The sequence below is a fragment of the Leiobunum rupestre genome, chromosome 6, assembly GCF_980474605.1.
Source record: "Leiobunum rupestre chromosome 6, qqLeiRupe1.1.hap1, whole genome shotgun sequence".
Taxonomy (NCBI): Eukaryota; Metazoa; Arthropoda; class Arachnida; order Opiliones; family Sclerosomatidae; genus Leiobunum; species Leiobunum rupestre.
The window spans coordinates 18,492,880-18,506,192 of NC_143389.1; the positions used below are offsets into that span (position 1 = coordinate 18,492,880).

Consider the following 13,313-nt stretch of genomic DNA (forward strand, 5'->3'; position numbering starts at 1 on the left):
CACCCATTTTGTGTTTACCTGCCCCCGCTTTTCCGTTATTAGGGGGGTGCTGATGCGTCGGCTTACCCCTAATAGTTGCTCCCTGCATCATGTCTTGGCCTTTCATACTCTCCCTCCCCGACAGTGCCCCCCGCTCTTGCGCGTGCTCGCTATCTTTTTGTTCAAACTTCTCAATCTCCTCACCATTTCTCCTCCATAAGCATTTGTACCGCCATCCCCGCTCCTTTCTATTAGGCTACGGAGCATCTATGGGTCCCCTGTGACCTGATGCTTTTATCGGCTATCACAAAAAAATAATAACTACGGGCATGAGATGGTTTTTATTAAAAATAATATACAGCTCAAAATATCGTAGCAAGTTTTTAGTTCAATAATAAAATATTAATAAACACAAACTTGCACTTTCGGGAAAATTAATTGATTTTGCTGGGAGTGTCATTCGATCCTAATTAATGAGTTGATAAATCATTTTAGAAACTTTTCGACAAGAAGGTGTTAGCCAAACAAGAAGCAGCTTCATTATTTGAAGGGCACTAATCTTGTTTATAAAATTCTTGAGACATTTTCTAGCTCAAATTATTTTTATACTTTTTATGTGTGTCTTCGGTGGTTGGATGGCAATTGTTAACTTAACTCGAAAAGTAGGGACGTGCAGTGATGGCTTTTAGCAGACGTATATAATATCTCTTCTTACGAGATAAGTAACTTTCTCTCTTTATTCTGCTGATGTTATATATACACTAGCGAAATGTATCTTTGCAGGTTCCCGCTGATTTTTCGAAATGGTTTTTGGAAGAACAAATACTGTGATTCTAAATACATCGTTATGTCATATACTAAAACTATTTCCTGAAACAAATATAATTTATAAATAAGTTAATTTCCCTACGAAATTTTATTTTCAAAATTTTCAGATCGTTTTCATAGTAATACTGGCGGTAAATTTTCAGCCGTGATGGGAAATTCGCGTCCATTGAAAACTCGATCCTTACAGCCTGGGAAAGCACGCGTTTCATTTTTATGGTGTAGATACATCCTTATCTCGTAAGAAATAAGAAATATAAACTTCTGGATTTATTTATCGATAGATACGAGTGTATGTGTGTTTCTTTGCAGTTTGAGCAGATTCTACCAGGTAGTTTTCCTCACACCAATTTTTTTGCCCTTTGCGGGCAAAACTAATACCCTCAAATTATCAAAAGACTCTTTACCGAATGGGTGTAAATGTGGTGCGTTTACCTCCAATGATCATCATACAGATCGTGAAGACTTTTTCGTTGTCCGTTTCGGCGGCAACATTCCCGAATCCGACGCTGGTCATGCATGTCATCGTATAGTACAGGGAAGTGACGTACATAGTTTTTCGAGTTGGGCCACCGGAAAGTTCTGGCTTGTGAGTCACGTTATTCTCCGTGTAGTTGAAGTAGTTCTGAGTGGTGTTTGCCAGCTTCCAGAGCCAACTGTACGTGATGTTATTTTCGGCGTCACTTCTACCGATACTGTACCAGATGCAGGCCAGCCAATGCGCCACCAGCATGTAGAAACACAAAAGGAGGATCAACATGGCCGCCCCGTATTCCAGGTACCGATCAAGTTTTCGGACGACGCGTCCCAGGCGAAGTAGACGAACCACCTTCAGAGCGCTGAAGAGGCTTCCGATCCCTTGCTGTTCCAGAATAGCGAATGAAAAGCTCACATTAACGTGGATACTGACCGAAGGTGAAACGCGCGTACCCTCTAAGTAACCTTTGTTCGGGTTTTCTATGATCAGGTGTTCATCGAGCTTGGAGTATTCAGCTTTGAACGGCGTCTAGCGGAAACGCCTGTACCGACGCGAGATGTTATCGCTAAAACTTGGTTCAAATTGGGTGTTTGTTCGTAGCCATACGTGGTAGCTAAGCTCAGCCCTTACAACAGTCACTATGACAAAATTCTACGTCATGCATTACGAGGCAAAACGCCACGCCATCCATGTTTCGTTTTTGGTCCAGTTTGCTTGTGGGTTAAATTGAAAGGTCACTGTTAAAATGTTTAGAGCGTAATAGGACTATATCCGAAATCCAAACGCGTTTGAATTGCCCTTTAAAATTTCATTGGTTGGCACACGTTTCAAAAACCAATACACGCTAGCTAGTGAAATATTAAAAGTTGGATTTCCAACCACCGTTTAATACTCCGTTCTCGATGAACTTCTGGTATCACTTGATTTCAATCGCTATTAACGAAGAGATATATGCCTGACGTAGGGGTCGCTAGTTATCGCGGATTTGATACTTACATCATCGTCGTGGTCGAAGGCGTTGAAGACGTCGTATGGCAGGCACGAGAGGAGATCGATGATAAACCAACTTTTCAAGTAATTCATTCTAATGATTTTGGGGTCGGAGACGACCTCTCCTCCGGGTCCAACAAAAGTGGTATGGAAGTTAAGAACAATATCTATGAAGAACACGACATCGACAATACTGTCTAGGACAAGGAGGCTAACGTCTTCGGACGTCTTGTTCTTGAAGGCCACGTTGTAGGGCACCATAATGGCGGTGTAGAAGGTGAGGCAGAGGATGATCCAGTCCCAAATAGCTTTGAAGGCGCAATAGTGGAGGAGGATGTGCGGAGGGGTCTTTGGAGCTTCTTGACGATATTGTGGAAGAATCTCCGAATTTAAACTCATCATCTGCGCGCGTCAAAATACACGCGAAAACGTCATTTATTCACTGCTGCGTTCGCCGCTTTTCTTGCCACAGCCCATCTTCCGTGCTTCTTTTCATATTTATTACTTACTAGACGGAACAAAGAATGCATTTGGGTAGCTCACTTCTAAACCAGAACAGCGCCTACTACGTTGCGAAAGTTCGTCGGCTTTTCGTAACACAATTTCACGCAATACGTTTCGTTATTAAAAAGCAGACGAACTTCGCCACGAAGAACGCGAGGGTGGTACCATACAAAGGCGGCGCCAAGTGGTAGGCCTGGAATTCCATGTCCTTAATAAAAAATTTAAAGGAGGCCCAAGCAATTTTCGAAAACCTTTCGGGGTTAACTTCTAAATTCATTAAAATTCTATTGAAATGTATTACAGAGAGCCTAGAAATTTTAAGGATGAATCAAAATATTATCGTAGCATTTGTAAATGAAAAACGACCGAAAATTCCGCCCCCCCCCCAAATTAAAAAGCCGTACGAACGTTTTTACTTAAATAAACTTATCAAAAATATAAGCAACCGATGCAATTATTATATTAAAATACAATTATCATTATTTATAAAGTAAAATTTACGAATAACGATCAGGAAAAACTAATAGAGTCTGCCTTAGCCGCTACCCATCTAGTTTTCAATGGCGAACCAAAGGGGGCGTAGCGATAGTTTTCGGTCGCGAATACGTTTACGGAGATAAACCTTTGAGAAGGGTCTAAAACCGGGCCCCACAGGCTGTACGAGCCCCAGTAAAACTACTTTCGGGTCCTATGGGAATATACAGGCAAATGACTTAAGGGCTACTCTAGAATCAACCCCTATTAAAATATTCTGGCAGTCTTAAAATGAAACGTACGAGTGGTACAAATGTATTACCCTAGTTGACATATTTCGAAGGTGCTGCTAAATTATACCTTTATACAATCTTCAGTTAAATCACTTCACCTTTTTACATAGCTCGCAAGAAACAAAAGTTTTGTTTTCCGAAAATAAATCCAAAAATCGCATAATTCAAAATTGCTAATTAACTTTTACAAGTACATGTACGTGGAAAGCGGACTGAAATAGGCCAGTGAGATAAGTTTTCGGTAGCTTTTTTTCCTAGTGTGCCTGGTGGCGCCATTGTTAAGTTTTAAATAAGCAACTTAGTTTTCTCAAATGCTTATTAACCAGGAAATCATATGTGTACACTTGGAAAGTTTAAGGCACTTGGGGGACTGGGCCGGGTTCAAATTACAACGTCGAATGTAAGACGGAACATGTACATTAAAATTTATTCGGTGGAAGACGCTCACTCGGAATATAAACTGAGGAAAATGGATTTAAGTTCATGGGAAATTTAATATTTTATCGTAATTGCTTTAGATTTTCATAAAATAACGAATTTAAATGGTTAAGAAAAGAAATGAGCTATGTTAACATCAAGGTTCGTACAAATGCTTACAGCACTAATTTAGGGTCAGAGAAAACCTTTTAGGGGGATGAAACGCGCTCTTGACGTCACAAACTGCCGAACGAAAACCTATTAGGGGGATGAAACGCGCTCTTGACGTCACAAGCTGCTGAGCGAAAAAATTTATGCGGATGAAACGCGCTCTTGACGTCACAAGCTGCCGAGCGAAAACCTTTTATGGGGATGAAACGCGCTCTTGACGTCACAAACTGCCGAGCGAGAGAGGGAGATGAGGATGCCCTCGTGATTCCGTTAAACGTTACAATAGGGAGCTGTTGGCTCGCGTGGCTTGCAGGGCTTGCTACCACCCTCCTACGAATTGTAACCCGGCCACTTGAATTAAAGGCTTTAAAAGTCGCTCGATGACTTAGGCCTTGGGTATTAGCCGAGCTGATTAAATATAAGTTAAATATAAAACCAGAGGAAAGCGCCAATTCGATATCTTGTGACGTAGATTTCACTCGCGAAGTTTGAGTTTTTCCTCGCCTTTTAGAAATGATCCATCTCCTTCTATTCTAGCCAAGACTTTCTTAAGGCATTCCAAGTGTAGACACACGTGCAGGGCCATAGCTAGGCAGGGTCTAGGGACACCTAAATATCATTTTTCTATACTATTATTATATTATATGGGGGGCGCAATTTTTGCAAGTTACGTGTAAATAATTTCCTGACATACTGAAAGCCTAATACGCGAGATGTACTTATAGTATGATAGAATCGAGCTTCGTTTGTTGTAAAATAGTACTGCCATTTAAGCAATCGTCGTGTGTTCCGAAGCGTTTTTGCTGGTGCTAATACGTGATCGGTATTACTTTGGCATTCGTGTATTGAGATTTTGGCAAGGTGCCTGCGGACAGACAGCGAGTTTGTGCGTGTGGATTACCAGCTTACATGAGCGATTTGCGATTGCTTGGTAGTCTCTGACTTGATGGCAGGCAGATGGGATGAGAATTGCTGGACTAACACCGAACGGCTTCGAGTGACGGACCGGGCCAACCTGGCGAATTTGCTCAAACCCGCTGGAAAAATAAAATGAGAATCTGAAATACAAAACATTTAAATATCGTTCAACACTAGACGGAAAGAAGCACATCCATGCAAAGAAAGAGAAGAGACAGATTAGTAACACTCATTATTTTGTAAGCCTTGCCATTCATTTTGTAGCGGGGTTGTTGATTGATTTGATATTTAAAAAAAAAGATCGAAAAATCGATGGTTTTTTTTATAAATCGGATTTTTAGTGATTTTTATTTTTTATTTTATATGATTTAAGAAATAAAAATCGATTTAGTTGATTTAAATCGGATTTTAATTTTTAGTTAAATAGATTTTTAAACATTTTATGCCTCTTTTGTCTTTTCCGTTGAAAATTTATGGATAATTTGCATGCATTAGTAATGTACATAAAAATTTAAATTAATTTTTATATTTAATTCGTATATTTTCTTTACAACGACAACCATTTTGGTACACTTTATAAAATTTTCTTAGATGATTTTTAAAACGCAGATTTAAATCCCGATTTAAATCAAATCAAACAACTCGGATTTGTAGGCCTTCTTCGTTTATCATTGTCGTCTATTAAAGACCAAGAATTTTTTTATTTCCCAAACAATACTAAAAGCTTTCCCTTTAATCCAAATAAAAATTCGTGCAAAAATTAATTTTTTTTTCAACGTTGGTCAATTAAATGCTATTTCTTCCAATCGTTATCTTTTGCCTGAAGGTTTTTTCGTTTTAAGTGATATAAACCGTCTTTCATTCTCAGAAATCCAGATTTTGGCTCGTTTATACCAAGAATCCATTAATATGAATTTAGAAAGCAAAAGAATCGGTCATTTCCTAAATATAATTTCTCCAAAAGTGCGGTTAAACAAACCAAACTGACGTTTCATTTATGTTTACATTTATGGATTCTTGCTTATATAACACGATAATAGGGTTACCACTTTTCCTAAAGGTTTTCCTTTAATTAGAATGTCTTCCTAGAACTGTCTATTTTTCTATACTTTTTTTCGCATTTTTTAAATATTTTCGGCGTTTAATTCCCATTATGTACTTTTAAGGTTATTAAATTAATAAAATGGGAAATTTGTACTAGTATTTAGAAAAATTAATTTAGTAAATTAACTTTATCCAACCAACGTTCTTTTAATTTGCACGTCTTTTAACTTTAAGAATATTTAAAAAAAATTCTAACCAGAAATTAAGGTTAAAATTATTTCAAGAACGTTATTTCTAAAATAGATCAATTCCGAAAGTCAGTGGTTGAAAATTCCCTTCCCTATTTCGTGTAGTTTCAATTCCACTTCGTCATAAGCCAGGGTCACGCTAGAGCTTAAAACCCAGTTTAGGTCAGTTTGAATGCCAGTTTTGACCGCCGACAATAATTCTTGGTTCACACGAGTGAAATCGCTTCACCCCGGTTCGCTTATAGCCCAGGCCTAACGTCATTTCAAATTATAACCAGAATTTTGAAATGTATCCCAAAATAATTAGTTAATCATGTTTACTATACATACATTAATATTATTTGACATTATTTAGAATTTTATTCCAATTATTTTTAAAAATACGAACAATTTTTCTTCCCCGTCTTGACGTTTTGAAAGCGATTATAAGCGAACCGACTTACACGAATAGGTTTTTCTATAAAATAAGCTACGCTTGCTGAACTTGTTTTTATGCAGCTAATTCGTCACGAAATACGTAAAAGTTCAGTTCAGTTTATGCTTAAAAACAGGGTGCCTCGTCGAATTTACTCTTATGTCTAGGGCTTTTCGTAGTAAAACGTCATCGATACGTCACCCACGACGCACAGCAACATCAAAACCAGAAGGCCAATGCTACTTTATAGAAAGGCCTATTGCTTCCCGAAGCGATTTCTCACGCTCGTTTTGAAAACTAATTATCTAAAACAAAGCGATTTTACGGATAAGTGTGAACCGGGCTATAATGTCGTCTGTTCTTTAACTCTCCCAAGCACAAGGGATGACCACGCGGGGGAAAGGAGTCTTCGCAAGATAGGGGAAGGGAATTTTCCACCACTGACTTTCGAAATTGATCTTACCCATTGTCCTTGTCTGGCATTTTGGATAAAGGGATAACACTAGATTAGCAAAAAACAGTTTCAGATATATCACAGGAAGAACAACGAAATCATGACCCCTATCTGTCCGAGGACCCGGCTAGCTGAGCTCGTATATGTCTAGCCCCGTTTGCCTATCTGCGAAGAGAAGAGAAACGATAGAGATGGCTTACGATAGAAGCATGCGGGTTATCTTATAGAACGGCAATAGTTATTAGGGAAGAAAAACACTTTAGCGAATTACCTTTAACAGCATCGTCTTCGAGTGGCTGTTTCAGGGCGGTAATATCCCTGAAGGTGAGCAGAAACAGGACCACCTGATCTTTCTCGTTCTTGATTGGAGCCACATGGAGCAACAACCATAACGGCGTCCCTGGCACGGCACCAGAAAAGAGACCTGCGCTCAACATGAATTGACCAGCTGTTCTAAGTGCGCTTTGTTATTGCATGCTCAAAATGGACCAACGCTTTCATTCTCCGTTATATTCGCGAGAATGTCGTCGCCAAATTAGTCGCGAATTGCGTTACACCTCCATTGCTCAGTTGACAGCCGGGTGCTACGTACCATTTTCATAAAATTCAATGTTTATTTAGAGATAAAACAATTTTATAAAATGTTGACTGTCACAATGGACGTTATTCCTATTGCCCACAATTGGGTGTTTTTGGAAGCTTGCAATGATTTTCAACTGCCATAGATTTTCGATGTCAAATAAATGAATTCAAACAAAAAATGCATGGCAGCCGTGTTAAAATAGCGTCTGCTTTACCATTCCTTAAATTCTTCCAAAAACGGTCACTATTGCCAAAATAATTGTAATACTTAATCACTATGTAAATTAAAATAATTATTTAATAACGATGTAATCTAAAACGTTTTCCGCAAGGTTCGTGACCCAGCCAAAGTTCCTCTAAGCAGACGACGCGGTTTTTTTCCTTTATGAAAGAAACAGTCGTCAGCTTCGAGGACCATCACACCACATACATGTATAATCAACGGGACTCGTATTGCAATTACACACCGACAGACAAATTATCCACGTATAAACAGATAGTTCGTAAGAAATCGCGTGATGCGACATCTGTTAGCAATTTCTATAAGTTCGGAAGGTGCTTCGTCAACCTCTATTTAGTAAAAATAATAAATATAGCTTTAAATGTTATATAAAATTTATATTTAGTTAAAATAATAAATATAGCTTTAAATGTTATATAAAATTAATATTTAGTTAAAATAATAAATATAGCTTTAAATGTTATATAAAATTAATATTTAGTAAAAATAATAAATATAGCTTTAAATGTTATATAAAATTAATATTTAGTTAAAATAATAAATATAGCTTTAAATGTTATATAAAATTAATATTTAGTTAAAATAATAAATATAGCTTTAAATGTTATATAAAATTAATATTTAGTTAAAATAATAAATATAGCTTTAAATGTTATATAAAATTAATATTTAGTTAAAATAATAAATATAGCTTTAAATGTTATATAAAATTAATATTTAGTTAAAATAATAAATATTTTGCGGATTATTTTCAATAATTATATTTAAAGGCACCTTATAAATGTACATGAACTGATAAATGATGGCGCCACCAAAATTTCAGTGTCGTAAGTGATGAATATTTTTAGTGTGGAAATATGAGTCACGTTGGATATAAGTGGTCTGAGAAGGACCACTAACTTGGTCACCAACAAGGCGGCAAAAGTCTTAGCATTGAATTTCATATAATATCGAACAAACTAATTCTAGAAAGTGGTTCCAGTCTATTTGCCATAAAATGGCCATGTTTGAAGAAGATATTTTCGGAACCTTTATGGTAAGAACATATTATTTAAAGGGCCAAAAAAGTTACACTGGGAAAACTAAATGGCAGAATCTGCTCATACCACACTGTGACCCTGAAGCTCGCACTTCTAGGGTAGCATAACTGAGCTCCTTAGAACTAGAGCCTGCCACAGTTTCACGATGACATTTTAACAGCTTCTGCCACGTAGTTTACCCTTTTAATAAGTACCGTACATGATTTAAAAATGAAAACAAATCGTTATCCTTATTCTATAGAAATGATTGAAAACTATTTAACAGTGAGCTTTTCTGTTTGGCGAAAGAGCGACTGAAAATGAGGATTTTGAATTCGTAATTTAAAATAAATAAATGGAACTATACAGTCCATTTATGATTTATTGAAAGTCCATTTTGAGCCAAGATAGAAAAGTCAAAAGAAGAAAGGCAAGCCGTAAATAAATAAGATTTAAAAAAACCTTTTTAATGCTATCTTAATAAATTAATATTTATTTCATGCTATTAAACGTTTCGGTAATATAATTTGACCTCTCGACTCTGACATAGAAATATTCCGATAAAATAAAGGGAGTATAGAGTTAAATTTTTATGGTGAATCACCCAATTTCACATTTAAACCACCAGATATGCCAAAAAGTAGAAACTTTTTTGATTTTGAATATAAGCTACGTGTGTAGTTTAAATTTTGGCCAGTAGGCATCGCCACTTACCGACCTATTTTTATATTGCATGTGCGAAAGCTGTCTGCTCTTACAAAATTATATCCGTTTAACAGCTGAAAGTTTCAGTATAGAAACATTTAAATGCAAAGGTCGTCTGCTCTTTCCTCGTTTATTTAGTTGACAAGTATTAAAGTAATTTTGCTTGAAGTTTTTAGTACAAATTCTCTAAGCATTCAATGAAAATTGCCATCGAGTATAGTAGCTACTATATAGTATTTTAAGATAATAAAACAACTTGTTTAAATGAATCATCAGCTACTTTGTTCGGATGAACATTCTGTAGAAAGGGGGAAGCGTAAAAATTTTGCAAACCACGATAAACAAATATATTTTTTGTATATCTGTTTATACAATAGTAGCCTCTATTCCTACCGCTTTATTATACAAAATTGGTACACGTGCGGGCTTCCTTACGAGCTTAGTGGCCAATATGATTCGTTCAAAGAAGATTCTGTTAAACAGCTCACTGGGTAAACTTACAAGGAGAGTACCCGAGGTGTTTATTTCCGATTTTGTTCAATGTAGACCTATATAAGTTATGAAATTTCCCAAAAGGAGACGTTTCCATGGCAACCGAAAATGTTTTTGACCACTTAAAACAAACATAAGATTTTTTACTTATTTTACCCAAAAATGTTCCAATTTACCCAAACTTGATGAAATTTACCTAAATGTGGTTCAAATAACACATATCGTGATTTTCAAATTAAAAAAAAAATCGTAGCTAGGACCCTGTGAAATCGAGAAAATCACATGCTTTTTAAATGGAGATTTTTTGTTTTAAGTGATCAAAAACATTTTCGGTTGCCATGGCGAATCGAATGGGTAGTGCAACGTCTCCTTCTGGGAAATTTCATATCTGATATAGGTCTACATAAGCCCGACTTTGAACAAAATCAGAAATAAACACCTCCTTGTTAGATAAACCTCCTATCGTAGTATAAAGGAATGAAGATTTGGTTGAGTGTGAAATGGGGATTTGAAATTAAATTAACAGCCCACAATTTTCTAAACATTTTATACTCCCTTTAATAGTAATTAATTAAGCATTAAATATAGTATGGTAATTAGAGTTATAGAGATTCTAAGCAGCTATTTAATTGTTTGTAAATGAAGCGGAAAAAGAAAGGAAGCCGTGTTTTGGAAGCAGCTCAACAAGCGATATAAAATGTAATTGAATAAACGGAAAAAAGGGGGGCTCACTGTTTTTCTTGTAAAGTAGGATCTCGTACTGGTCCTGCGTAAGATTGTCCAGGCACTGCTCGACTTTCATGATGGTGTTTTTGTCTGTCAATTCTCCGTACATAAAGCTGCATCTGCAGCTCTTCTGCATCACCTCAGCTCGATTGTAACCCGAGATCTTGCAAAACGACTCTGAGCAGTAAACGATGGGATAGTCCACAATCTGCGCGTTGGCCAGCAAGAAGCTGCAATCCGCTGTTCGGGAAAAATAAATACATTTCATTCACGCTCCGCACTTGCTCAATAAGATTTCGGAACCACATATTGTATGGTAAAATGTATTTTTATACTTCGAAAATTGTTTGAACTATTTAACAAGCGTTTTATGTACAAGCTAAATCTATAATTAAGACTTTGTAAATTAAAAAAACAATGTCATTAAAGAATATTTTAAAGACGAAGCCAGTTTAATAGATAAATTGTCATCTTCTGTTCAGACAAGCTAGAAAGATACAGATAATTAGAGAGCTGCAATTGAAGCAAAAACGCTTCCCTTAATTTCCGTTTCATTTCGCAAGGTCGTCGAGTTTATTAGAATTAAAAAAACATTATTTGATTTAAATCGGATTTTTAATAAATATTTTACAAATTGATTAATAATTCGAGTGAAACGATAATTTGCACTGGAATTTGAATTAATCTTTATTAAATTTAAACACAATTTAAAAACTTAGATTAATTTAGTTTGTCCCAAATAGACATTGCTAGAGAACCAACTGTTATACATTTTCATAAATACATGATTTAAATCGATGATTGCTTTAAATTAAATTGATTTAAATCAGACATCTCTTCTTTAAAAATATTTTTCTACCATCCGTTACCGTTACGTAATTTTCCAAAACCCCTAGGAGCAACAAACATAGCACCCCACACAAGGAGAACGCAACCCGTCAAAAGTCGTGGATTTTCTTGTGTTCATTTTTCATTGGTTAGACGCGCTTTAGCGCCTGCTGCCGTCGGAAGGGGGAAAATCCGAAATTGTCTTCCCCCGCCCGTAAAACGATCAGCGTGTTTAAAGGCTAGGTGCGTTCTCTTTGTGTTTGTTGCTCCTAGTAAAACCCATACCATTTTACATTTGATATAAGGTTTCCCATTCCCAACCATTACCGAAGTTAAACTGTCAAATTAGCTCGTGTTTTGATATTATTCGTATTTATTCGCTTCCATTTCTTTTCCATTAGTTTGGTGACGTCACTGAGAGAGAAATCGAACATCCATAATGCATTTCGCGAACTCACGTGGCGGCGCTGCTAGTTTGCATTGAGAGTATTCATAGCTGAACGAGAGAGTCAATGTCGAAAAAAGGATCGTGAAAAACAATAGGAAGAGTTATTGTTATTTTACTACTTATGATATGGCGTAACTCGATTTAAGAAGCGTCGTAAAGTGAAGCACTTTACATTGACTGCTTGAGAAATTTCTAAAACAAATTTGTTCATGGATGAAATAATGGATTTTTGTGATACACTATGGTATTTGGAACGCGTTTCACGCAACAATAGGCCTTAAAATAAATTGATTTGAAATAATTTCACGGCTCAAGGGTTTACATGTATGGTAAGGAATAACCAAATTACCTTAACCCAAGTGCCTCAATTTTAAAATATGAAAGTTTGCATAAACCAGGCGCTATATCCACGCGTGTCACGCATTTTGAGTTTAAAAAACCTTATTTTTGATTAAGTTTTTCTTATTTAATTTAATTTCTTTACATAATTATTTTACCACATTATACATACGCCTGTGTATACAAGGTGTTTCAAAAGGTTATGCAAATATTTTAAGGAGTTGTAGGGGCTGAGTTGTGAAGTATGCCTGTTTTTTTTTTCATTTTCCTACAATGAGTTAAAAGAGCGCCAGCGAGCATCAAAGTTCAAAGCTTTCAAGCAGGACTATGATTTTAAAACAACCATAATAAATGTTTTTAATTTTTTTAAATGGCACCATGTGTAATTCTTTTATTTTAAATTACCATAATTACCAGTACGTTTCTTTAGGATCTTAATTCATAATTGTCACGAGAGGTTGTTCACATATAACATTACGCCAAAAATCCGCTTTTCCGACACGCCTTTTACCTCGTGACCAAAGCGTGAAAATTGGAAAGATCGCTATTTTCGAAATTACATAACAAATACTCTAACCTACCGTCAAATACAGGAATCCATAGCTCTACTTGGAATGCTTATCGCGGCAGATTTTCGTCTCGATGTGGCTGACGGTTTTTTTTGACGTCATTAGGCTAACTTAACAAACAACTACGTGAGAGGGGAGCGCGCGCAGAGGGGAT

General features: G+C 36.3%; 1 protein-coding gene across 1 annotated transcript in view; it reads right to left on the reverse strand.

Moving 5' to 3' along the window:
* Positions 1-13,313, reverse strand: part of LOC149939895 (potassium voltage-gated channel protein eag-like) — a 95,494-nt gene that overhangs the window by 7,174 nt on the left and 75,007 nt on the right. The window contains exons 2-6 of the mRNA XM_090177889.1: positions 10,982-11,215; positions 7,482-7,658; positions 5,041-5,168; positions 2,279-2,674; positions 1,240-1,666 (exon numbers count right to left, since the gene is read on the reverse strand). Coding sequence (XP_090034015.1) covers positions 1,240-1,666; positions 2,279-2,674; positions 5,041-5,168; positions 7,482-7,658; positions 10,982-11,215 — 1,362 coding nt within the window. The remainder of the gene's footprint in view (positions 1-1,239; positions 1,667-2,278; positions 2,675-5,040; positions 5,169-7,481; positions 7,659-10,981; positions 11,216-13,313) is intronic.